At 29.9% G+C, this 24,781-nt stretch overlaps 2 protein-coding genes, 3 long non-coding RNA genes and 1 pseudogene across 15 annotated transcripts; 3 read left to right on the plus strand and 3 right to left on the minus strand.

Moving 5' to 3' along the window:
- Positions 1–424: 424 nt before the first annotated feature.
- On the minus strand, positions 425–2,197 carry LOC149882808 (uncharacterized). The gene is made up of 2 exons (XR_016456686.1): positions 1,927–2,197; positions 425–1,472 (listed from the first exon to the last, which is right to left on the minus strand). It is a non-coding gene; the product is annotated as an uncharacterized LOC149882808 (long non-coding RNA).
- A 142-nt stretch (positions 2,198–2,339) lies between these two features.
- On the plus strand, positions 2,340–14,899 carry LOC149882809 (uncharacterized). Its single transcript, XR_016456159.1, has 3 exons — positions 2,340–2,460; positions 4,115–4,182; positions 14,128–14,899. It is a non-coding gene; the product is annotated as an uncharacterized LOC149882809 (long non-coding RNA).
- LOC149882810 (uncharacterized) lies at positions 2,522–3,316 on the minus strand (annotated as a pseudogene).
- Positions 7,079–9,129, plus strand: LOC149882811 (uncharacterized). Its single transcript, XM_090101140.1, has one exon. It carries the CDS (start codon positions 7,284–7,286, stop codon positions 9,072–9,074), a length of 1,791 nt encoding a protein of 596 aa, XP_089957266.1. The 5' UTR covers positions 7,079–7,283; the 3' UTR covers positions 9,075–9,129.
- LOC145188163 (alpha-(1,6)-fucosyltransferase-like) lies at positions 12,393–17,707 on the minus strand. 11 transcript variants are annotated; one of them, XM_090099547.1, is made up of 4 exons: positions 17,469–17,522; positions 17,255–17,290; positions 14,178–14,288; positions 12,393–13,888 (listed from the first exon to the last, which is right to left on the minus strand). In XM_090099547.1, exon 4 carries the CDS (start codon positions 13,874–13,876, stop codon positions 12,431–12,433), a length of 1,446 nt encoding a protein of 481 aa, XP_089955673.1. In that variant the 5' UTR covers positions 13,877–13,888; positions 14,178–14,288; positions 17,255–17,290; positions 17,469–17,522; the 3' UTR covers positions 12,393–12,430. The 11 variants fall into 11 exon arrangements, 7 of the variants coding, with proteins under 7 accessions (XP_089955673.1, XP_089955671.1, XP_089955674.1 ...); XM_090099545.1 differs by lacking the exon at positions 17,469–17,522 and having other exon boundaries at positions 14,172–14,288; XM_090099548.1 differs by lacking the exons at positions 17,255–17,290; positions 17,469–17,522 and adding an exon at positions 15,086–15,308.
- On the plus strand, positions 15,570–24,640 carry LOC149882812 (uncharacterized). Its single transcript, XR_016456158.1, has 3 exons — positions 15,570–15,757; positions 16,054–17,169; positions 23,967–24,640. It is a non-coding gene; the product is annotated as an uncharacterized LOC149882812 (long non-coding RNA).
- The last annotated feature ends 141 nt before the right edge of the window (positions 24,641–24,781 follow it).

The raw sequence follows: 24,781 nt of genomic DNA on the forward strand, positions 1-24,781 counted from the left end.
TTGACATAATTAATCATAACTTTTTTTGCTTCAAAAACAAGAACTTAGAAAAAAACAGAATAAAATAAGAAAGAAATAAAGAAACTATTTATTCGTTCAACTTATGACGAACTACAAAAGTTTAAAGCACTACCATCAAATATATGAAAGTAAATTATTAGATAAAAGCTGCTAAAATCCCTATTTCGCATCTAACCAAAGCACATTACAGAAGTATTTCGTTGAAAAGTTATTCCGAGACCCGGCAACAAAACAGTAATCCAAGATTTTTAAAAGGGATGATTCTAGATGATCCAGTTACTTATTAACGTATTACCTGGAATATGTGGAATTACCACTGTGAACTGAAGTTGTTGTAAAAAATGAGCATCGGCGTTTGTTTTTTCTTTAAAAAACAAATATTAACAAATAAAATACAAACTTCTATACCAATCTTTTAAAATTTTCTGAGCATTATTTTAAAAAAAAAACTTATGCGTTTAACAAAATTTTAATGAAGCAAATTTTTTGAAGTGTCTTCAAAACATTCACAATTTCCAAAAACTTATCAAAAAAAAATCTAAAATGGCTGCAGTGACTTCAACCTCCACATATAAAAAAAAAAATCTAAATGGCTGCAGTGACTGCAACCTCCACATATAAAAAAAAATATCTAAATGGCTGCAGTGACTGCAACCTCCACATATTAAAAAAATATATATCTAAATGGCTGCAGTGACTGCAACCTCCACATATAAAAAAAAAAAATCTAAATGGCTGCAGTGACTGCAACCTCCACATATAACAAAAAAATATCTAAATGGCTGCAGTGACTGCAACCTCCACATATAACAAAAAAATATCTAAATGGCTGCAGTGACTGCAACCTCCACATATAACAAAAAAAATATCTAAATGGCTTCAGTGACTGCAACCTCCACATATAACAAAAAAGAAAGATCGAATTTTCTTTCGATTTATTTTCTAATCAAGTAAATAAATGTGCAACTAAAAATATATTTCATTTTTTTACAAGTTTTTAACAACTTTAACCAGCACCTGAAACAATTTTAATAGAATTCTTTGTGCTGCTGCAACAAGATGATCCAGTTATTTTTTCGGAACAGCGGACTGGTTGTTCCGAAACTACTATTTCCCTATTGAATTAATGCAGCAATTACGTATATTTAAAAAAAAAAAAAAACAACTTCAAGTGTTAAACATTAAAGATTGAGCCCAATTTGTTACCCAAAACTTTTAGCACCAAAATCAGTTTTTTTTCGTTAACTTTATTTAAATGTAGTGTCGATGGAACTGATCTTACTGATTTCACTATTTGTAAATTTTGCAGTCTGGGTGTTTTATCCGGACAGGATTATTTCAGATACTTTACTATTTTCATCAGCAACTTTCAGATCAACATTGCTTTTTTCAACAACAGATGACACAAATCGCTTCCGTGTTCTAATCCAAATTCTTTCTTTATCTTCAGTCTAAAGTGCAAACGTATCAAGCTCAGGTTTGAGTTTTTAAAGACATTCAAATATTGTGTGTTTTCAAACACATTCAAACATCTCGTTTTTTTCTAAGTACATTTAACAGATAAAAAAATAGATACACACTTAAACATACACGTAAGCTTACACCTCCCCATAACTGTCAAAAAAGAAATCACAACGCAAAAAAAATTCAGATCATGATAAGTTTGATAACTTTCACACAATAATTTAAAACAATATTTTAAAATAGTCATTTATAGATTATCTTTTGATCTAAATTTTAATTACGCACAATAAACTTAAATATTATAAAATTGTTAACAAATTCAAATAAACTTTTTGCTATCAATGCAACAATTTCACGTAGCAACATCGTAAGCAACATGTGTGATGTGCCCGTCAAAAACTAAAATGTAAATACATAAAATTGAAATAAGTAATTGATTACTTAATCAATTGATTAAACTACTCAATTTAAGAAGTTGACCAATTTGACCAAACAAATTACCAGGAACAATTTAAATTGACACAATGTCAATTTGCAAACTACGAACGCACAGTGAGACGCTTCCATACAAACAGGTGTCCAGAAATCAAATTCATTTTGAAAGTTAAAAGTTTTAGTGTTATTTTGAAGTGTAGGGTAGACCGGGGCACGTTGGCCTGCTTTTTTTTCTTTGATTCCTAACTTTTTCGCATTTCGTGTTTTATTTTGTTTCTTTATGGGAGAAGATTGCTAAAACTATATACAATAAAAAAATGTATTATTGAAAGCTTATATAAGTTTGTGAATACTTTTAAAATGCTTTATTTAAGGCGATGTAATCTCCTTAAATAAATAATCAAAATATCTTCGTTCTCATCTTCAATGTCATTTTCCTCATCTTTCTTGTTCGGTTTCTTTCTCTTAATTTGACAAGATTGAATCTTGTTGGTTTTAGAATAATTTGGATCACCTACTTTGGTAGAGAATAGTTTTTAAGTATGTGTTTTATTTTTTTTGTTTTAAAGCCTTTTCTTTTTTTTCTTTTGATGTCTTCTGTTCATGTTCTAAATCTTTTTTAACAAGGATATCTGTTAATATAACAGAAACTTGTTTCCAATATTTAGGCCTATTTATTCTCTGTTTCCTAGACATAGCTTTTTCAAAAGGCTTTACTTCTTCAGGATTTGGTAAAAGTTAAGGGTTAGGAGTGGCATCTGGTATTTTATTTAAATCTGGAAAATTTCCTTCCTTTGAAGTAGATACATCGGCAATCGATCTATTGAGATTTGTTTGTTTGGATGTGTTCTAATCTGCAGTGGAGAAACCAACATCAGGATCTGGTCTATCTGATATAAAAGATGGCAAAAAGTATTTTTCTGAAAAAATATCTCTGTTAAATGGATATACTCCCGTTACTTGGAAGCCACTCATTATGTTCCTTGGAGTTATAGCTTTAGGAAGTGCTGTTCTTACTCTACCTGATACATAATAGATAGTCATACGTATCACACGCATCACACTCTGAGTTAACAAACTTTTTAAAAGGACTGTAAACACTTCTATCTTATGGCTGTAGCTTATGGCTACAGTGTGCTGGAAAGGATAAAAGTGTGATCCCATTTTCTTTGTTGTCAAACAAAATAAGACAAGGACGGTTGTTTGAGCAACGTGTGTGAGTGGCAAAATGTTTAACATATTTAAGAAAATTTTTCTCTGTCATCCAGCCTAAAGAATGGTCTGATCCATCACACCCTATCAGTCCATTACGAATAAAGTGGGACTTAAAGTTAACTCTTGGAAAGATAAAATATGGGGGCACACTTTTGCCAATTGCATCAACCACCAAAGCCATGTTTGTGCTGGGTCAACCTACCCCATCGCCATGGTTAGAGTAAAAATTATTTTTTGTTAACTCATCAACAGATACTGTGTAATATTGTATGTTAAAGTAATCCTCAAACTTTAAGCTTCAAACAAGACACTTACCTATAGCACTACTGTCGAAGACTAGTGAACACAAATACATCAAACAAACTGTTAAAAATATACTTCAACTTATCCAAAATCGATAAAAACAGACAACACTGCCAATTGTACTCAGATATGTAATACTTCTGAGGAATGAGGGGAGGAGTGCTGCCGACCTTCCCCTTGGTTCCGGATCCAAGCATGAAATGGTGACAATTAAAAGGCCTCCACAAGAATTAAGTTATTTAAATGTTTAATGTCACTCATTCATTTGGCTTGGCTCCACATATTGAACAATTTTGCTTTGATTTCGTATTGGTGATCTAAGTCAAGGCTTTCAATCAATCTAGGTCATTACAAAATCAAAAGCCACTAAAACCGACTTTTCATTTGGTAGTTCCATTAGAAGCGATCCCAACTCAGCCGTTTCCGCTTCTATTTCTGCTTAAATTCTTAAAACCGATTCTTTTGACTCTTTTATCTAATCTAACCGCACTGGACGAAAAACCAGACTGGATTTTGTAATCAAAGTCTTCGACCATTTAATTATAGCGGGGTTGGCGTATGTGTTGTAAGAATGTATTTTGTTGTGTTATTTTTAATTTCATATCAACATAGGTATTTTTTATAAAATAGAATAATTAAACGTCATTTTTGTCTTTGTTTTTTTTTTTTTTTGCAGTTTTCACTGGTGTTATTGAATTTAATGTTCTGAAAAACTTCGTTGCTGTTCAGATGTAAATATCGAAGGTATGTTGAGTATTTTTTTAAATGTATTGGGCGCAGTTAAAAAACTAATTTTTTATATGTGTCAAAAATTTTATTGAAAAATATTATGTAAGACACCTAATTTTTTGTAGCAGAGTAAGTACCTAAGTTTAACATTTACCGCAATATTATTGGAAGGTTATTGGAAGGGTGGGGGTGGGGTTGGCTCACAACAATTTTCTAATAAAATGAAATAGGCCATCATTACAACTAATTTCTTTAAAAACAAGAATGAATATTATCATAATAGCTTACTAACTTGAAAAAAAATATTCATTTTTTTGTACCTGTGATTTGCTCAAATAATTCCTTAGCACATGATTATTATATTATTATGATTACAATATATACAACACTTTGCTGGCAAATATTCATCGGAAGAAATCGCAAAAAAGATTAGATAGCTTTATTAAAGACCTAAACTTGGGACCAAATGTGCGCATAACAATAACATGCAATGGTGGAGCAAACATCAAAAAATCCGGAAAGGATTGTGTTATAAATGATGCGTTCTGGTGTGTTGTTCATCAATTAAACTTGATAGTGCAAAGTACTGTACCGAAATTGAGTTGTGGAGAAATTTAAGTGATAAGATGGCAGAGCTGGTTGGCTCCTTCAATAACTCTCACAAGTCAAAGGATTTACTTATTGCCGTAGCATCCCATGATGAAAGAGGTCGCTGATCATTACTGGTTGGAAATGAATGACAGATTTCCCAAATGTGGAGCTAAAGTTTTATAATACGCATATACAAACATGTTGGGCCCGGGGCTATTTAAAAGTAGGAGGCCCCGTTTCACTAACAACGACAAAAATGAGTAAAACAAAGACTTTCTTGAAAACGCTATCACTGATATTTATACAAATTTTATATTTATTTTATTAAGTTGAGTGATTGTTTTCTGCTTTTCTTCCCCGCAAACTCTGCAATCACATCGCTGAAATCCAAAGTTTCTAATCATTTTGACTCAATAGTTAATCTTGCTATATTACTTAAACGACTATGGACCATTGTTGATCGGTGCATGTTCTTAACTCTTTTAAGAGTAGAGAATGATCTCTCAGCCTCGCAATTTGTTATGGGAATAGTTAGAAACAAGCGATATGCTATATAAACATTTGGAAATACATCAATAATATCGGTTTCAACAATCCAATTTATAACATGCAGAGGAATCAATGTGTTTCCAGTCTTAGATTTATCTTTTTTATGCAAAAAAAACTCGGAGGCTGCAACTTTAATAATGTTACAAATTGTTCTATTTCAAATATGAAACTATCTTCTAAATCATTTGAGTACACTTCTACAATTTTTTTCGTGCTAACTTGCAATTCCATGGTACTAATAGTTAACAGCTTCGATAGAAATCCAAATAACTTATTTACGTGGTTGTAACCATCACTTCTTATAGTGAATTGTGTCACAAGTTTGTCAATAATGACAAAAAATGTATTCACTCGAAACTTGTCGGATACGCTTAAAGAATCAACTTGGTTTTCTCCGTTGCTCAATTTTTTAATTAGCTTTCTTTTGTTCTTATCCGAATAGTCTTTTTCAATAAACGAGCTAAGATTTTTTGATTCATTCTCAAATCTTGTAAAGTCGTTTCGTAAGTTTTTTACAAAGTCAATTAGTGAAAGTAACATACTGCTTGCTGTATGCAAATCTAATTCAACTTTTTGAAGAAATTTGCTAACTGCATTAAACCTCTTAAGTATGTGATGCCAAAGTACACCCATGAATGCAAACTCTAGCTTAGTGAACTTATTTAATAAATACAAAGCTTCATGACGAGTATCAGATTTTTCTTCTGTATCCTCAGCTATATGACATAGCGCTGCATGAATCCCATCAAAATTTTCTACTAAACTTTTTGAAGCATCTGAGCTACATGACCATGGTGTATCTGATAGACGCTTGAGTGTAGCATGATTTCCTTTCAATAAATCCCATCTGTGTTAAAGCTACAAAAAATGAATACGAACTCTGGAGAACGCCAAAATACTTGATAGAATTGATGCACTCACTGACACTGCACTGCCCTACTAAATTTAAAGAATGTCCAGCGCAGGGGACATAAAAAGCTAATTCACTCCGCTCTTTTAAACGTGCTTGTAATCCAGAATATTTACCAGACATATTGCTTGCATTATCGTATGCCTGTCCCCGACAATTGGTTATATCAATATCATATCTTTCCAGTAGATCTAGAATTTCGTAATCAAAGATTTACCATCGTGGTTTTAAATTTGTAGAAAACAAAAAAATCGTTCATACACGTGGCCATTTAGATAATAACGAAATATCACAGAAAGTTAATCCACGTGAGAAATATCAGGAGTCGAATCTACGATAATTCCCCAGTATTTTGCTTTTTTTATTTCAGTAATAATGTGCGTTAAAACCTTTTGAGACATAATATCAATTAGCTCTTCACAAATAGCTTTAGACAAATAATTTACATTAATTTGCCTTTATTTGCAAAAGTGTCAATGTGTTGCTTTAAAACTGGATCAAATTGAGTCAACAGTTCTAACATGCCTAAGTAATTTCCGTTATTTGACGATCCTATAACTTCATTATGGCCTCGAAATGCTAAACCTCTTCCGGCTAAAAAACGAATAACCGCTAATATTCTATTTAAGATTGCAGACCAATAATTGAATATGTTCCTTGCTGTTTTCGTGGCCGAAAATAGTTTGTTTAGCTTTTTTCCAATTGCAAAAGCCACTTTTGACAAATACGTTGTCGTAATCGGTTTAAAACAACTTGCAAACATAACAAAATACATATCCAGTGGATTCAGAAAATGTGTCTGCGCAGATCTGCGCAGACAAAAATATGCGCATATCTGCGCAGACACTTTAATGGAAAAGAAAAATTTAAATTATCTGAATCAAATGTCTGAAATTATTTTTGCATAATTATCTACTTTTTACGATTTTTTCATTACTTATCTGTTTCTTTTTGGTTCGAGCTACGTATAATCAATCGATATAAACTTTTGTAAGTGTTTCTTACTACAACTTAAAGTGATTTAGAATCAAGAAATCTTGTATTTTCGTCATTCAAAATATTTAAAATGGAAAACATCAAAATTTCGAATTATTTGACAAAACTTGATCGAGAGAAGCGTTCTGACACTTGTTTAGCATGCAACAAAACTGTTCAATGGTCAAAGGAACGCCTTGCAGCGCATAAAAGATCAACATGTCCAAACGCCAGTGTCGAGGAAAAAAGATTGTTTTCAAAGCGTAATTATAAACCGTCACATCTAATCAATGATTCTCAGCAAGTTCCGTCTACGACTGATTCACCGACGCAGCGTGTACATCCACCAATTAATGAAGAGCTCAAAAATGATATCGATACGAAGCTTGCTAATTTCTTTTACCGTACGGGTATATCATTTCGTTTAGTCGAATGGGAGGCCTTTAAGGATTTCGTTAAGTCGCTCAATCCATCGTACGCATCTGTCATCCCGAATGCTAAAGCCTTATCAGGATCTCTGCTCGACAAACAATACACAAAATGTTCTACTTCTGTAAATGAAATTTTGAACTCTGAAAAAAACTTAACACTAATGTCTGACGGCTGGACGAACATAAGAGGCGATCACATAGTGAATTTTTGTATTAAAGGGCCCAATCAGAAGCCTTTTTTTTACACCTCGATAAATAAATTCGGAATCATTCAAAATTCATCTGCAATTGCCGCGGCAATCTTACAAGTTATTGAGAAGATTGGCTCACAAAAATTTACCAGTTTCATAAGCGACAACGCTCCTGTTATGAAATCAGCGTGGAGGATCATTGAGGAGAAATATCCACACATCTCGGCTTGCGGATGTGGAGCTCATGGAGTCAACTTGCTTGTGAAGGATATAGTTTCTACAACTGAGGCCACAAAAACAGTCAAAGACGCAGAAAAAATCATCAAATATGTGAAAAATCATCACATCGTGAAAGCAAAGTTTGATGAAAGACGAATTGCAGCAAATATTTCTCTTTCATTGTCCATGCCTGTATCTACACGATGGTTTAGTTATTATAAATCAATAAGCAGTCTCCAGCTATCAAAATACGTTCTTAATAATTTGGTAGACGAAGAAAGTACATTACTGAAGGAAATTCAACCAAAGAATACATCTGCTGATGTTATGGCATTGATAAAATCTAACCCATTTTGGGACAGTCTCTCTAAGCTTGTCAAAAGCATTGAATTTCCTTCCAACGTGATCGGAAAGCTAGAAAGTGATGAAGCTCCATTGTCTCTCGTGTATGATTACTTTGGTCAAATGTACAATTCATATATGGACGATAAAGACATACAACAAAAAGTGCAATCTCGCCTCGATTTTCTCTTTACACCAGGTATTGGAGTTGCTTTCATGTTAACGCCCAAAAATGCCGCAGAAGGTCTATATTTGAATGAAGATAAAACCGATTTTATCACTGCTACAGTTGAATTCGCCAAAAAGATCAAATCTGAAATTGCTGACACTACTGAGGATGAGTTGATTGCTTTTATAGGAGAAATGGCTGCGCTGCCTGAGAGAAGAAAGGAAACAATATTCAAGATGAACGCGCGAAATTATTGGAACATTATCGGTCGCGATAAATATCCTGCTCTTTACGAAATTGTTAAGCCTATTAACGAAATGATCTGCTCATCGGCTACAGCAGAAAGAGCTTGGTCGACCTTTCGATTTATTCACTCGCGACTAAGAAATCGTCTTACGAATGAGAGAGTTGAAAAGCTGGTATTCTTGTATACCAATAGAGTGCTAATGGACACAAATGACAAGACTGATTACATTCTTGAAGAAGGTGCAATTCTCAATGAAATTGAATGTCAAGAAATCACCGAATAGGCGCCAGCATTACATTTTTTTATTACTGTAAGAATCTTTGAAAACTCCTATTGTTACTAATCACTGAATTTATAATTAAGTTAAAATATTACTTAAAACATTTTATAACTTTAAAACTTTTTTTGTTGATTTAAAAAAATCGTCTGCAAAGCAGTAAATTTTGTCGGCGCCGATGTCTGCGCAGACGTCAGCGCAGACAAATTATACTTTCTGCGCATATCTGCGCAGATCTGCGCAGACAGTCCGAACCCTAAATTTTTTTTTTGTAGAAGTAGTTGCGCTCCTTCGTTGTCAAAGACCGGAAAAAATATATAACGCAGCGTTTTTGTCGACAGTTATTTTATTTTTGTGCTTTTGTTTTCAGACAATTTAGTAAATTTAACTTTGGCTCTTTTAAGTTAATAAAAGATTTAATTTTCAGAGTTAATAAAAAATTATTTACTTTGAATCGGGGCCCCTAAAATTGTGGGGCCCGGGGCTATAGCCCCCCCCCCCCTAGCACCCCCTTGATCCGCCACTGCACACTTCAAAACAATTACACAAACGCAGACAAAAACACAGCCACAAGAAAACACCACAACTGGATATGTAAGAAGGTCTTCCAAAAGTTTGAAGGCCCAAACTTTTAGAAAAGTGCTAGATAACCCGGAAGGGAAGAACTCATTGATGACGGATATCAAGGTAGAGTTAGAAAACTATTTAACAACAACACCACTTGCCGATAATGAGGATATACTTCGCTACTGGAAGAACCAATTAGTTAAGTACTCCAAACTTCTCCGCTTTGCTAGGTGAACATTGGTAATTCCAACAGCTTTCTCCAGCTCTGAACGAGTGTTTTCCGCAGCTGGAAATATCAGTGGTGACAGGAGAAAAAATCTGTCAGTATTTCAAGTTTATAATAATAATAAAAATATTATAGTATATAATATAACTACACCAAGAAAAAGAATCGGAAGAACATTGAATGAGCAGAAAATAGCCATCATATGAGGAGTTTAAAAATATATTTTAAGGAAATCTGTTATCTGACTATTTCTTAATAAAGTTATTTTTTATCAACAAAAACGTTAGGGTCGACAGTCTTATTTTTACTTCTTCATTCAACGAAAAAGTCAAACTGTTAAAAACTTTTAAACAGTTTCGTGTTTTTGCAGAAAAAACAAAACACCTAAATTTTTTGTTGTTTTTTTAAGCTTTCACTCTGTTTTTAAAGAGTTAAATTTTTTCAACAAGTAGAACTTTTTAACCAGTTTCTAGAAACTTTTTTTTACATTTTATTTGTTACATCACATGGTTTTAGCATCTGGCCATGGTTTTAGCATATGGCTTCTTACCACGTAAAGATTACGAAACTGGCAAACGAACCTTACCGTTTTAGTGAGACACCATAAAGAACAGTGCAAAATCCTGTAGACGACATTAAAAAGCTTCTCAAAGATATAAACGGAATAGGGTTCTTGTAATTGTAAAACTCTGTTTCAAGTTTTTAAAATATTAGGGACTGCTACAGAGCGTCACTAAATTAGAGAATAATTTTTAAAAGAAAACCAAAAAAACATAAATCTTAAGCATTCATGGGGTCCTAACCAGGGCCAAAACTTATTTATATTACTATTATCATCGTAATTTTTCTTATCATTTTTGTTATTGTTATCAGCATGATTGCTCTTTTTATCATTTTTATTGCTAATATTATTTTTAGTACTTTAATTATATCATTATCATCTTTATTATTTTTACTTTTCTTATTATTATTGTTGTCATTGTTTATATTATTATGATTATTATTATCATTATAATTATTAATATTATTGTTATTACCATAATTATTATTATTATTGTTGTTCTTATAATTTATATTATTAATATCATTACTATCATTATTATTATTATCATTATTATTATTATTATTATTATTATTATTATTATTATTATTATCATTATTATTATTATTATTATTATTATTATTATTATTATTATTATTATTATTATTATTATTATTATTATTATTATTATTATTATTATTATCATTATTATTATTATTATTATTATTATTATTATTATTATTATTATCATTATTATTATTATTATTATTATTATTATTATTATTATTATTATTATTATTATTATTATTATTATTATTATTATTATTATTATTATTATTATTAGTATTATTAGTATTATTATTATTATTATTATTATTAGTATTATTAGTATTATTATTATTATTATTATTATTATTATTATATTATTATTATTATTATTATTATTATTATTATTATTATTATTATTATTATTATTATTATTATTATTATTATTATTATTATTAGTATTATTAGTATTATTATTATTATTATTATTATTATTATTATTATTATTATTATTATCATTATTATTATTATTATTATTATTATTATTATTATTATTATTATTATTATTATTATTATTATTATTATTATTATTATTATTATTATTATTATTATTATTATTATTATTAGTATTATTATTATTATTATTATTAGTATTATTAGTATTATTATTATTATTATTATTATTATATTATTATTATTATTATTATTATTATTATTATTATTATTATTATTATTATTATTATTATTATTATTATTATTATTATTATTATTATTATTAGTATTATTAGTATTATTATTATTATTATTATTATTATTATTATTATTATTATTATTATTATTATTATTATTATTATTATTATTATTATTATTATTAGTATTATTAGTATTATTATTATTATTATTATTATTAGTATTATTAGTATTATTATTATTATTATTATTATTATTAGTATTATTAGTATTATTATTATTATTATTATTATTATTATTATTATTATTATTATTATTATTATTATTATTATTATTATTATTATTATTATTATTATTATTATTATTATTATTATTATTATTATTATTATTATTATTATTATTATTATTATTATTATTATTATTATTATTATTAGTATTATTAGTATTATTATTATTTTTATTATTTTTATTTTTATTATTATTATTATTATTATTATTATTATTATTATTATTATTATTATTATTATTATTATTATTATTATTATTATTATTATTATTATTATTATTATTATTATTATTATTATTATTATTATTATTATTATTATTATTATTATTATTATTATTATTATTATTATTATTATTATTATTATTATTATTATTATTATTATTATTATTATTATTATTATTATTATTGATTTTTTTTATTTTCATTACTATTCTTTTCATTTTTATTACTATCAAAAACTATCACTTGTTTATTGGTTCACTCACTCTACTTTTGTAAAGTCTTTTCTATTCATTCTGCTTACAAGGAAAAAAGTAGTAGCATGGGGACCCTGGCCATTCTAACTGTTCTTTTTGTTCATAACAGTTGCCTGTGAACTGTTTTGCGTTGGTGTCTAGTTGTTTTACGTTTCTAAAATATGAAAGAAAGTTGTTTATCACTTTGAGTAAGGTTGTTATGAAACTGTCAGCTTTTAAAAACTTGCCGTTTTGGTATTTCAGCCCTTCTGGTGCGCTCATTCCATACTTAAAATGCCATGAAAACGGATAAATATAATTCCACCATCTGTAGTAAACCTCTTGCTCTTTTCCAACAGCTTTCAAAATATCATCTTGCTTAAAAGGGAACAATGCTTGCTTCAGCTCATATACTAGCCTACAAAGGTTTGATGATATGTCACAAACAAGGTAATCAGAGCTGCTAAGCAAATGTAAGTCTACCAATGTGCTTTCGATTATTTCTTTAGAAAAATTTTTTTTAAAGTAGTCTCCCAAGCCAAGTGATAAGTAACTCTTGGGTAAGTTTAACGCCACGAACTTTGGAGCGAACTTTCTAATAGTATTTATAACAGAGATGTCGTCAGTAGCAATATAAACACGTTTGCGAGGTGCACGATTTCGATTAAAAAAACTTTTAGCTTCGTTTACAAACACAGTTTCGTTAACATATTTGGCTTCACCGCTAGTTAACTTATCACCATGTCGGATGTGGAAACCTACAACAGGTGGTTTGAAATTGATTTTTCGTTTTATACTTTTCAATGTTGTGATGAACTTAATGTTTGGCCTCAGAAGTAAATATCCAAGGAATTGTGATGTAAACCATATCCAAGGAGTTTTTATTCCAAGATACAGCAAGTTTTTATTCAGTTCCTCTGGTAACGTACCAGGTATGTGTCTTGGATAAGGAGCCATTTGTTTCATTGTATTAAACTCAATGACCTGATGAGAATTGTCAATATCAAAGCCATTATTGAAGTAACATGAAGAGCTTTGAGCATTACATGCATTAGTTTTGTTAAAAAGATATTTATTTTTCAAATAGCCACACTTTTTAGATTCTGGCTTAACCCACTGAAACACGCCGTTAAAATGACTATACTCATCCTGGTGAATAAAAAATGTTCTCCCCAATCCGTAGGCAACTTGCATGCAAACGCCGTATCGGTGTACATTGGATCCGAATCCGGAAAAGTTTTCGACATTTCTACACAGCAAGACTTTCTTTTTTTCACAATCACCATGTTCTTGCAGGGTATGAATTTGTTGCCAGATAAGTTGATGTATTTCTTTTAAGGAATGGAATCTAGGCTGGTATATGGTTTTGTTAGGCTTGCTTCGGCAATTTGGAGTTGGCTGAATTAATTTTGGATACGAAGTCCACTTAGCCGTGAAGTTAATGCATAAAATTGTTAAGCATGATAAAGCTAGAACTACCATGAACTTCTTTTTCATTTTGTTTTAATTCTAAAAGAAAATTGTTTATTGTTCAATATTCGCTACATTAATTACAATTTTAATGTCAATACTACAAAGACATTCGATTAACTCTAAATGCTTTAACGAAATTCAAATGATTTTAAAAAACATGCAAAGTTTTGAAAAGTACTGTAAGATTTTGTTAGTTTTAAAGTGGTTTTTTAAAAGTATTAAAGCTTAACAGTCAACATGGTTAATTGATTAATTGTTAAATTCTTTCTTTCTAGTTTTGATCTAAAAGAATCTCAAAAGTTTTGAAAAAAAGGCTTACAAATACCAATGGCCAGCACGATCTCCAGATCTGATCCCAATCGAAAATATTTGGTCATGGATTTACAAGAAATTATCAAGAGAAAATGTGGAAAGAATTGCGCAATTGAAGTGTGCACTAAAAAAATTTGGAACAAAATTTTGAGGGAATTATGTATACATCTGATTGAATCTATGCCAAATCTATGCTGGTTTATAACAACAAAAAAAACTTTTAATGTTTTCCAAAAAGTAGTTTACAAATAACCAATAGTGAGGAAGCATAATTCATCCACGTGCTAATAATACAACTAAAAAAGAGTCGGCCTATATTATTTTTACTTTTTTGCTTTTAAAAGTACGGCAGAGAGTTTAGAAATGAATTTAAATAGAATAAAAATATATATGACTTTAAAAAAGGAATAAACTTTAGAGGATAATAGATATAGTGCAACTTACCAGATTCTAAACTATATACGCTATATATATCGCTGTATTTAAAATCTTCACTGTCTTTCGTAGTACTATGTATTAATTTCATAAAAGATAATTCCTACTTTAAGAACATATCCAAACCGATCTGGTATCTTAGGCCATTTAAATCAGTCTCAGTCAAATTTTGTTCGGTTTTAAACGAGTTTGATTTATGTGTGTTAAAGATTAATAAGATGCTCGCAACATTTTTCTTTAAAGGAACTTGAATATTTCAAGTCGTTTTCTGTTAAAATGTAACCAATAGTTTTTGACAAAGGTCGGTTAAAATATCTTATTATCAATATACTGAGTAAAGAATTTATAGGTAAAATATTTGTAAGTAAATAACGCAGCTAATTTCAACTGTCGTTAAATAAACGTAAGGATAAAAAAAAAACAAAAAAAAAAAAAACAATAAATATTTGTAAAAACAACTATTTTTAAAAATAACAAATATTTTACCTATGAAATAGTATTATTTGTATTCTTGTTTATTTAGATTTTTATCATGGTCTAGATTTTTTTAAATCTTTTGTCGAATAAGTTATTTATCAATGTTATTATAATTTTGCTTTGTTTTATGTTTTTGTTATCTATTTAAATTTTTTTTGTTTAAAAGTTGGTTTAGCTAACTTGGGACAAGTTTTCAGGTGATAAACAAAGTTCTATGATTAAAGAAATATATTTTGTAACAAAAGCTTTTTGAATTACGAACTAAAAGGTCGGAAAAGTAAAAAGGGAAAGAGATAAAGTTGAACTTGAATATTGAGTTTTATTCTGTTTTACTACGTTGCCATTAGCGCTTAAAAATATAAAAAATTCTGAAGGAAGCATAACGTATTTTGCTCACTTTTTATTTAATTGCAAACAATAAATTTATTCTAAAGAAATGAATAAATATAACAACAAATGTGTTTATAGAGAAGGTTACCTAGCAACCTTTTTTTTCTGCAACGTTTTCCACTTTTAAATTACAATTTAAAAGTAGCAACCTAAATGATGAGTTTAACTTTTATAATTTTAATTAAAAACCCTTTTATATTTACAAGGTGTTTATGCGAATCGAAACCGAACAACATTTTATATTTTTGTTCACCGAAACGTTTCACGTGGCTAAGACTTTCATTTTAATCGGTTAACTTTTAGTTTTATTCATTTTATTTTATAGTGACCTTTAAGCTATAGTTTTAAGTGCATAATCTGTCTTACATACAATTACATATACAACTTAAACCTGTTGCTGTCAAAAAAAATTTATGTTTAAAATCTTACTTACTAATTTAATAAATAAAAAATTTTACAAACTGAAGCGATTTTCCATTGCAACATGCGTGTGCAGATTGTAGCAAAAAACGATTTTTGTATAACTTTAATAAGTAACAGCTGGGCAAAGTTCAGCAATTTACACAATGCATAAAAATTTCATTTAGATTTGGATTGATCTTGGTGTCTCAATGAGCTCACAGTTTTGGACTTTTTCCATCCGAATATTGCATTTCTTACTTTTTACCGGAGTGCGATGGTATCTGTAATGTTTTATCTAGTCTGATGTATCAACGATGAATCTAAGTTCATTACTCATGGATTTATCAAATATCCAAACTGTTCGTGGTTTAAACATTGTAAAAAGACGTGAGATTTCCTTTTAGTCATGTAAAATAGTAATAGCACTTCTTGTTCTTATTAAAATTTAATAAAAGAAACATTTATATTAAATTCGTAATAAAAAAAAATCATTATTTCATCAATAAATCAAAAATCCGAACCTTCAACTTTCAACCTAACTCATCTGCACATATTTTCTTGTTTAATGATAACGCAAAGCCATAATAATCATAATTAATTATCATAAATTAATAATCATAATAAATATAATAATCATCCAAATCACGTATTTGATCCCAATGAAAATACCAAGTACAATAGCAGTGAATGTATAGATAGCTACCCACTTCCCCCACCCTTGCCCCATCGTTACAAATACTGCAATCTTACGCCTACTTTTGTGAACGTGAAATATACTAAATAACATTAAAAATTTTGTGCAGATGTAAAACAGTTTTTGTTTTGAAACCATTTCGTTTTGTAGTCGGTAATTTTTTGCTGATAACCGTTTTACATATTTCCATTATTACAAAACTCTCTGTTTAGCTAAATAAATAGATATCTTTAATCAACAGATGTCACAATCCTACTGTTTCAAAGCACACTTCACCAAAAAAGCTCTTTGAATATTGTTTGGCACTGGCAGATATCACCAAAATGATAACATTTTCACTTTATAAACAAAACCAACTACTGTTTATTCTGCATGCATAAATATTTCAACTGAAACTTTAAAAGAATCAGTTCTTAAGCGATGAAGTTAAAATCATACCTTGCAGTAATAATGTTTAAGGTCCCAAAAAGAGGAAGAAAAAAACTTAGTGTATCAGGTTCTACAAGCGAAACAAAACAGAGCGATTGGTGATTGGAGCGATTGGAGCTGTGCGATAAAAAATAATCCCATGTTTTTTCATTTTTTGTTGGATGATCCCAAATTATTGGTTAGTAGTGATTTTCTAAGGTGTTATTTGCAGACAAAATTGAAAAAAATTAAAAATAGAAAAATTGAAATTAATTAAAACAAACCGTGTTGTTACCATGATCTTTCCTTGGTTTCAATATCTAAATACAACAAAGTTTTCTTAGAAAAAAACTTTTAAAGTCCTTTTAGAATAAAAAAACATATTAAATAATATATCCAATACCTATTTCATTTTTTATTTTATTATGTTTGGTTTTTTCATAACCCTAATATATATACACAGATGTACAAACAAAACATATATAAATACATACATACATTTTACCTATTTTTTTTTATGTGCTACCATTTTATACTCATAACATTTTCTTAGCTGTGATTTTATCTAAGATGTTTTATCAATAAAAGTTCTAATATTTTAAAACGCGTCAGTGGTTATTCATATCTCCTACGTTGTTACTGCTGAAACTTTTCACATCGTGATGTCAATTGATTCTGAATACACTGATAAACGCAGAGCAGTCCAGAAGGTTTTGAAAAAGACCTCATCAGAGGATTGTTAAATGATTCTACTGAATAATTTGAACAGCTAGCCAATAGAATGGTACATATTGTGAGGGTGACTTTTTTTTAAGTGTTTTAATCATATATATAATTTAATGTTTATTTAATGTTTGTTTGTTATTTAGTTAATGAAGGTAAGGGTAAGGGTAAGATTTGGGTTTAGAGTTATGTGGAATAGATATATGGAAGTTGGGATCGAGGTTAGTAGTCTGGAGAGTACTTGGTTATATAAGGGCGAGGCTTGGGGATAGTTAGGTAATAGGTAATGGGGAAGATTTAATCTAAAAGGGCTAAACTTATATTCGCCGTCCTCAATATATTCTATAATGTAATAAAACTCAACAAATGCTTTATTGTGTAATGGTTAGCACTCATACATATAACTTTTATATAATACAAATAATATTCGCTTACGCTTCTTGCAATGTTTAATACTGTTTATATCAATTACTCCTCTTTCTTTTATGTCTTCTTTTATTACAAATATCTCTTCTTTAATTAAATCTTTTGGCTATTCTCCAACAACCAATATCAAAATCTTCTTTTCTTCTTTTATTCAACTGCTTGTTAAACTGCTTGTAAAACTGCTTGTTCATCAAAGTACTCTTCTTATCACAAAGTTCTCTCTCTTTTTAAAATTCTTCTTAAAACTTTCTTAAAATTTTCTCTTTAAAATTACATCTTCCTTCTCCTTGTAAAACTCTTCTCCCAATTTTGCAAAGAGACGACCGTACTCATCAGTCGCTCTAATCTCTATCTCTCCAATTCTCTTAGACTCTCTTTTTTTTGAGCTTTCATAGTTTTTTGCTTATTTTCCAGTTGCGATATCTTTTCGTTTATTTAAATGGCAGGTTGATGAGTCTTCATATTTACGTCTTTTCTCAGTTGTTTTCAACTTTTCTTCTTTCCGTTTTATCGTTTTACTTATGTGATAGAACGGTGAATCATCGTGTGTAAGTCTTTTCTAGTCATTGTTTTTGACTTTTCTAATTGTCGCTTTATCATTTACGAGTCTTTGCTTTTACGTCTTTTCTCAGTTGTTTTCAACTTTTCTTCTTTCCGTTTTATCGTTTTACTTATGTGATAGAACGGTGAATCATCGTGTGTAAGTCTTTTCTAGTCATTGTTTTTGACTTTTCTAATTGTCGCTTTATCATTTACGAGTCTTTGCTTTTACGTCTTTTCTCAGTGTTTTTAACTTAACTCTTTTTTTTTGCTTTATCATTTACGGGTCTTCGTGTTTAGTTTTTTTTCTCAGTTGTACTTAATTTTTCTTCTAACGCTTTATCACTTATTATTGTGAAGAGTTAGTGAATCATCTTGTGTATGTATGTATGTATGTATGTATGTATGTATGTATGTATGTATGTATGTATGTATGTATGTATGTATGTATGTATGTATGTATGTATGTATGTATGTATGTATGTATGTATGTATGTATGTATGTATGTATGTATGTATGTATGTATGCATGTATGTATGTATGTATGTATGTATGTATGTATGTATGTATGTATGTATGTATGTATGTATGTATGTATGTATGTATGTATGTATGTATGTATGTATGTATGTATGTATGTATGTATGTATGTATGTATGTATGTATGTATGTATGTATGTATGTATGTATGTATGTATGTATGTATGTATGTATGTATGTATGTATGTATGTATGTATGTATGTATGTATGTATGTATGTATGTATGTATGTATGTATGTATGTATCTATGTATGTATGTATGTATGTATGTATGTATGTATGTATGTATGTATGTATGTATGTATGTATATATATATATATATATATATATATATCGTGTAAGAGTGCTCGATATTTTTTATAAATAGAGCAATATACATATAGATATAAAACGAAGAAATAACAACTATGTATTGTACTTAAAGTTTGATGCTTTACGGCAATCATCAGCCATGTAATAAAAATTAAAAATAATAAAACCGTTACAAAATTACAAAATTACGGTATGCTCTGACGTCAAAAAAGAAAGAAAGGAAGGAAGATAGAAAGAAAGAAAGAAGAAAAAAAAAAGGATAATCTTGTACTTCTTATGCAGGTATAGCATTTATACACACACACACACACACACACACACACACACACACATATATACAGGGCCGGCGCCAGAGTATTTGGCACCCTTGGCGAATCTGACACACTGCGCCCTCCCCAACTTACTTTCACAAAGAAATGATTAAGTTATGTTACTACATTTTGAATTTACATTCGGAATTTACATTGAGTTTTGAGAAGCTTCGCTCACCGCTAGCCATGGAAATTGGAAGTGTCAAGAGGATTCTTAAAGCTATAACAGTGTTGGGGACACAACCTGTTAAATTATATTTTGATATAAAGTTTAGTAAATCTAGGGGCAATGTACACCTTTCAACTCATCTTTAAATTGATTTCAGTTCACTACATAGATTAACTGCATCGATATCTTTGGAGTCTCCATGTTGCAAAGCTTTCTCAAGATTCAAACAATGTTCTTTGCTTGTTACACTCTGCAAACTGTGAGCATCATGGAGAAAACCAAACCACGAACTTATCGTTTGTGTAAGAGTAAATCTTTCATCAACCGATTGTATTGCTATGTCAAGAATAGCAAAGTAAAAGTTTATTTTTAATTTTTCTTTTGGATCTTGAATAGGTTCGTTATCTCCTTCATACGTAAACTGTTTATTCTTTCTTCTGATACGGGTTGGTTCGGGTTCAAAAAGTGCAGGTATCTCTAAACTGACTGCAGTTTCAACTGCATCTACAAGTATTTCCTTAAACTCCATTTCATTTCTGCGATTTACAAGAAACTTCTTTATTTTTTTAAGTTTATGGCGCCATGCATATCTAAATTTTTTGCCTGAAGTTGCTTTTTAGTTATATTGATCTCAAACAGCACGTCGTACCAAACAACCAGAGAAACGACAAACTTAAAACTAAAAATAGCATTTGCTATAAACCGTGCATCTACCCGTATTGAATTACCAGATGCTCCTGTTAAATTTGTGTCGTTCGCAATCTCTGCCAGAGCATCGTAGATATCACCAAGTTGATAACGGAGAGGCTTTAAAGCATCAATTCTCCTTTCCCACCTTGTTTCACTCAGTGGTTTAACAGTGAGATTAGAAATATGTCGTGTTAAAACTTCCCAGCGACGAGTTGATGCAGAAAAGAATACATATACACGTTGCACCAGATCAAAGAAGGCTGCTGCTTCAAAGCTACATTTAACAGCATCATTAACAGCCAAATTCAAGGTATGGGCACAGCAAGGAATAAACAATGCTTGGGGATTGACATCTAAAATTCTTCGTTGGACACCCTTATTTTTCCCCCTCATATTTCTGCCATTGTCATATCCTTGACCGTGTAAGTTTTCAACGGATAAAGATATCTTGCCTAACTGCTTAATAAAAGTTTCAGCCATACCAGCACCAGTTGTCTCCTTTAATCTCTCCTGCAATGCCATTTTCTGGATTTGAAATCACATCCAAAAAGCGAATGATTATAGTCATTTGTTCAACATGACCAGCATCAGGCGTGCAATCTATAATTTTTGAAAAGCACTTAGCATCATGAGCAGATGTTAGAATTTTTTGTTTGATTGCATTGGATAAAAGATGAATCAATTCATTTTGTATGTCTTTGCCAAGGTAATGTACATGTGTTTCATTGTCTTTAATCTTTCGAAGATGCTCATCCTTAAGTGGGTCAAACAAAGCTAAAAATTCCACAAATTTCAGGAAGTTTCCGTTATCAGCAGTGTTCAGTTTCTCATGTGTTCCACGAAAAGCAAGATTTTGCATACCAAGAGCTCTAACTAAAGCTATCAGCCGTTTCAAGATTTACTGCCAATACTGTTCTTCATTTTTAAGAAGACAAAAATGTTCGGCATCAATTGTTTTATTGTTTCGAAGTCGCAGCTCAAACTCTTTCCATGACTGAAAATTCTCTAGATGTTCACTGCTTTTCTCATGCCCTGACAGAATTGCGGACATGTTTTTCCAATTATGTGAACCATTGGAAGAAAGAGATGACGCAGCTGTTGTGCTACTAGTAAACAGTTTGCAGCAGAAGCAATACACAGAGTCATTACTTACAAAATACTGCAGCCAATGCCTGTGAACCTCATCTCCATTGACAAGCCGGCGGTTCTAATGGTTTTTTGAAAATTTTCTTTGCATACAATCCTTAGGAAAGTCAAACTGTTCGAATTGTTTTGGTACATATTCTATCAAAAGTTGTCGCGTTTCATCATCTATTACGACCCAAGTAGGCGGACCGCTTTATTTAGCATATAGACCAGAGAATTTATCAATTTTATGCACTTCAGATTCTTTGTGTGCTACGTGTATTACATTATGTAATTCAAACTCTTCTGATACAGTCATCTCATCGGCTTCTCTGTCTGCTTCAACTAGATTTTTTAACTCATCTGTGCCATTTTCATTTCTCTGCGGTGAACATAAATACTTTAACAAAGAACCAGCCTGTTTTGTTATAAACCCTTCATTTGCAGTCCGTCGTTTACAATATTGCGCACCAGACAATTTTTTTCTTTCTGCCATCGCTGATTGAAATAACAAAGGAAACTGCTAAAAATAATAGAAATTATGATCACCTCGTGCATCTATTATATCTTTAAATTAAAATATTATTTTAACTACTTTATAAAAGTTTTAAAGATACCTTTTAAAACTTTTAAAGCTCCATAAATATAAAGAATAACACTCTATTAGTATAAAAATACAATATAAATCAGTTAATTTGTTACTATACTACTTCGTAATTGCTATCAGAATATTTAATTAAAATTAGTTTCTTACTATTTCTGAATTAAGACGCCAGCAAAAACAATTTTCTCAATAAAGTTAAACGTGCTAAAATTTTCTATAAATGAGTAATGAAAACTCTGTATAAAAAGTATAAAAGAAAAAGGAAATCGCGTCAAATGAAACAAAAGTATCAAAGTTGATTGTTTTGTTTTATTTGACGCGATTTAAAAGAGTACTTTTTCAAATCTCCTAAATTTAATTCAAAGAGATTTGAAAAAGATTTTAGAAATGTTTTTAATATATTTATTTTTTATGTAGCTAGTTTTAGTGCCACCATAGAAAACTTGCCGCCTAGTTCGCCTAGTGGTTAAACCGGCCCTGTATATATATATATATATATATATATATATATATATATATATATATATATATATATATATATATATATATATATATATATATATATATATATAGAGAGAGAGAGAGAGAGAGAGAGAGAGAGAGAGAGAGAGAGAGAGAGAGAGAGAGAGGGAGAGAGAGAGAAAGAGAGAGAGAGAGAGAGAGAGAGAGAGGGAGAGAGAGAGGGAGAGAGAGAGAGAGTGGATACACAATATCGTATTTTGCTTATTATAGGTATCAAATGTGTCAAATTTATCCATTAAATATTTAAATATCTGCCAACGATAAATAGTAGATTATTTACACCACATCTTCTTTGTACTCTCTTCGTTAAGTTACAGTGATGAATGAAAGAGACTGTCGTATCACAATTGTTGCTTTATTTCAACAAGGAAATCAACCTTCTACTGTCATAAAGAAACTTGGACACACAAGAAACGAACGGAAAACTCTGTATAACATCTATCATAGGTTTCTCAAAAGTGGGTCTATCGAAAGAAAGACTTCTGGTGCATTAGAATCCTAAAAGAAAAAAAATCTAAATCAGCTTCCAAGTGTCTAAAGAAGAAACTTTATGCAGTAGGTTTTCTTAGCTATTTCTAAGTCTTTCTCAGGTTGCTAAGCGATAGATTACTCTATTCTCTGATATTTTTACTCGCAACAGCTGGATGATTCTTCATTGAGTAAATTACCATTATTTGTCAATGATCAATTAGATAAATTGCCATTATTATCAATGTTGAAATAAATAAATTGCCATTATTTGTCAATTATTGGTCTGGCCAAAGACTTTTGGAATGAATTTAAAAAATTAAAAAATTTTTTTAATGTTTTTTTTTTTATTCTTGTAATATAATATTGCTAATTAATGTTTAAATATTTTGCTGCAATCAATAAAAAAAAAAAAAAAAAATTTTTTTACTGACTTTTTAAAACTTAAACATTGATTTAGGATTGCAACAAATCCGTCAATGTGTCATTTAGACATTGAAACATAGTACAAAAGTTAAATTAGGGCTGTTTACAACTGCCTGTAAAACTTTTCTTGTTTTTAGTCATAACGCCCAAAAAAAAAACCGTTGTGCTGTTAACGCAAGCCAAACCAACAACTTCGCCTTCTTCAACTGGTTACTGGTACGTTATCCAAAACTCCCCGCACACAAAGTAAGGTCATTAGTGTTATTCAAACCGAATTTATGATTCCAATGTCAGAAAGTTTGAACTGTCTTTTGTTAAAATGGTTTGGCCTGTCGCCTATCTTGTTGTAAATGCGCTTAAGACAAAAGCAGGAAACAATGACCGACGAATGTCAAGATATTGATTATGAAATCTGATCATGAAAAATTTTCATATCCACTACCAAAACAAAAAGGCTAAAGTAATAAAAGGGACTAGTGGTTCGATTTCCTTTCCAGTTCTCATACAGGTTATGAATAACGAACGAAATGCACTTATCCGAAAATTTACTGCATTAAACTTTAAATCCTTCAATAAAACTGCAGAATCGTCGAATGTTTCGGCATTTAGTAATGCACTCCAAGTCTCTAGAGTTTTATTTTCTATTTTTAAATTGGCTCATATCTTCATTTAATCCAGAGATTATTAACTGTTACCTACTTTTAACTACTTTTAATCTGCGTACCTTACTAGAGGAGAAAGAGTAATCGGAGTGGAAGTTCTATTAATTTAACCTCATATTTGACATAATTGATTTTAAATTTGTTTACTTTAAAAATAAGAATTTAGAAAGAAACAGAAAAAAGAAAAGAAAACATAAAGAAACAATCATGTTTTTTTCTTTTATTCTGTTCTTTGCTTTTTCCTTTTTTTATCATCTTTTTTTCATTTTTTGTAAAAGGAGAGATTGAGA

Source organism: Hydra viridissima, unplaced genomic scaffold, assembly GCF_058129835.1.
Source record: "Hydra viridissima isolate aposymbiotic clone 2 unplaced genomic scaffold, HvirCarnegie_v1 scaffold_10, whole genome shotgun sequence".
In the NCBI taxonomy this organism is placed as follows: domain Eukaryota; kingdom Metazoa; phylum Cnidaria; class Hydrozoa; order Anthoathecata; family Hydridae; genus Hydra; species Hydra viridissima.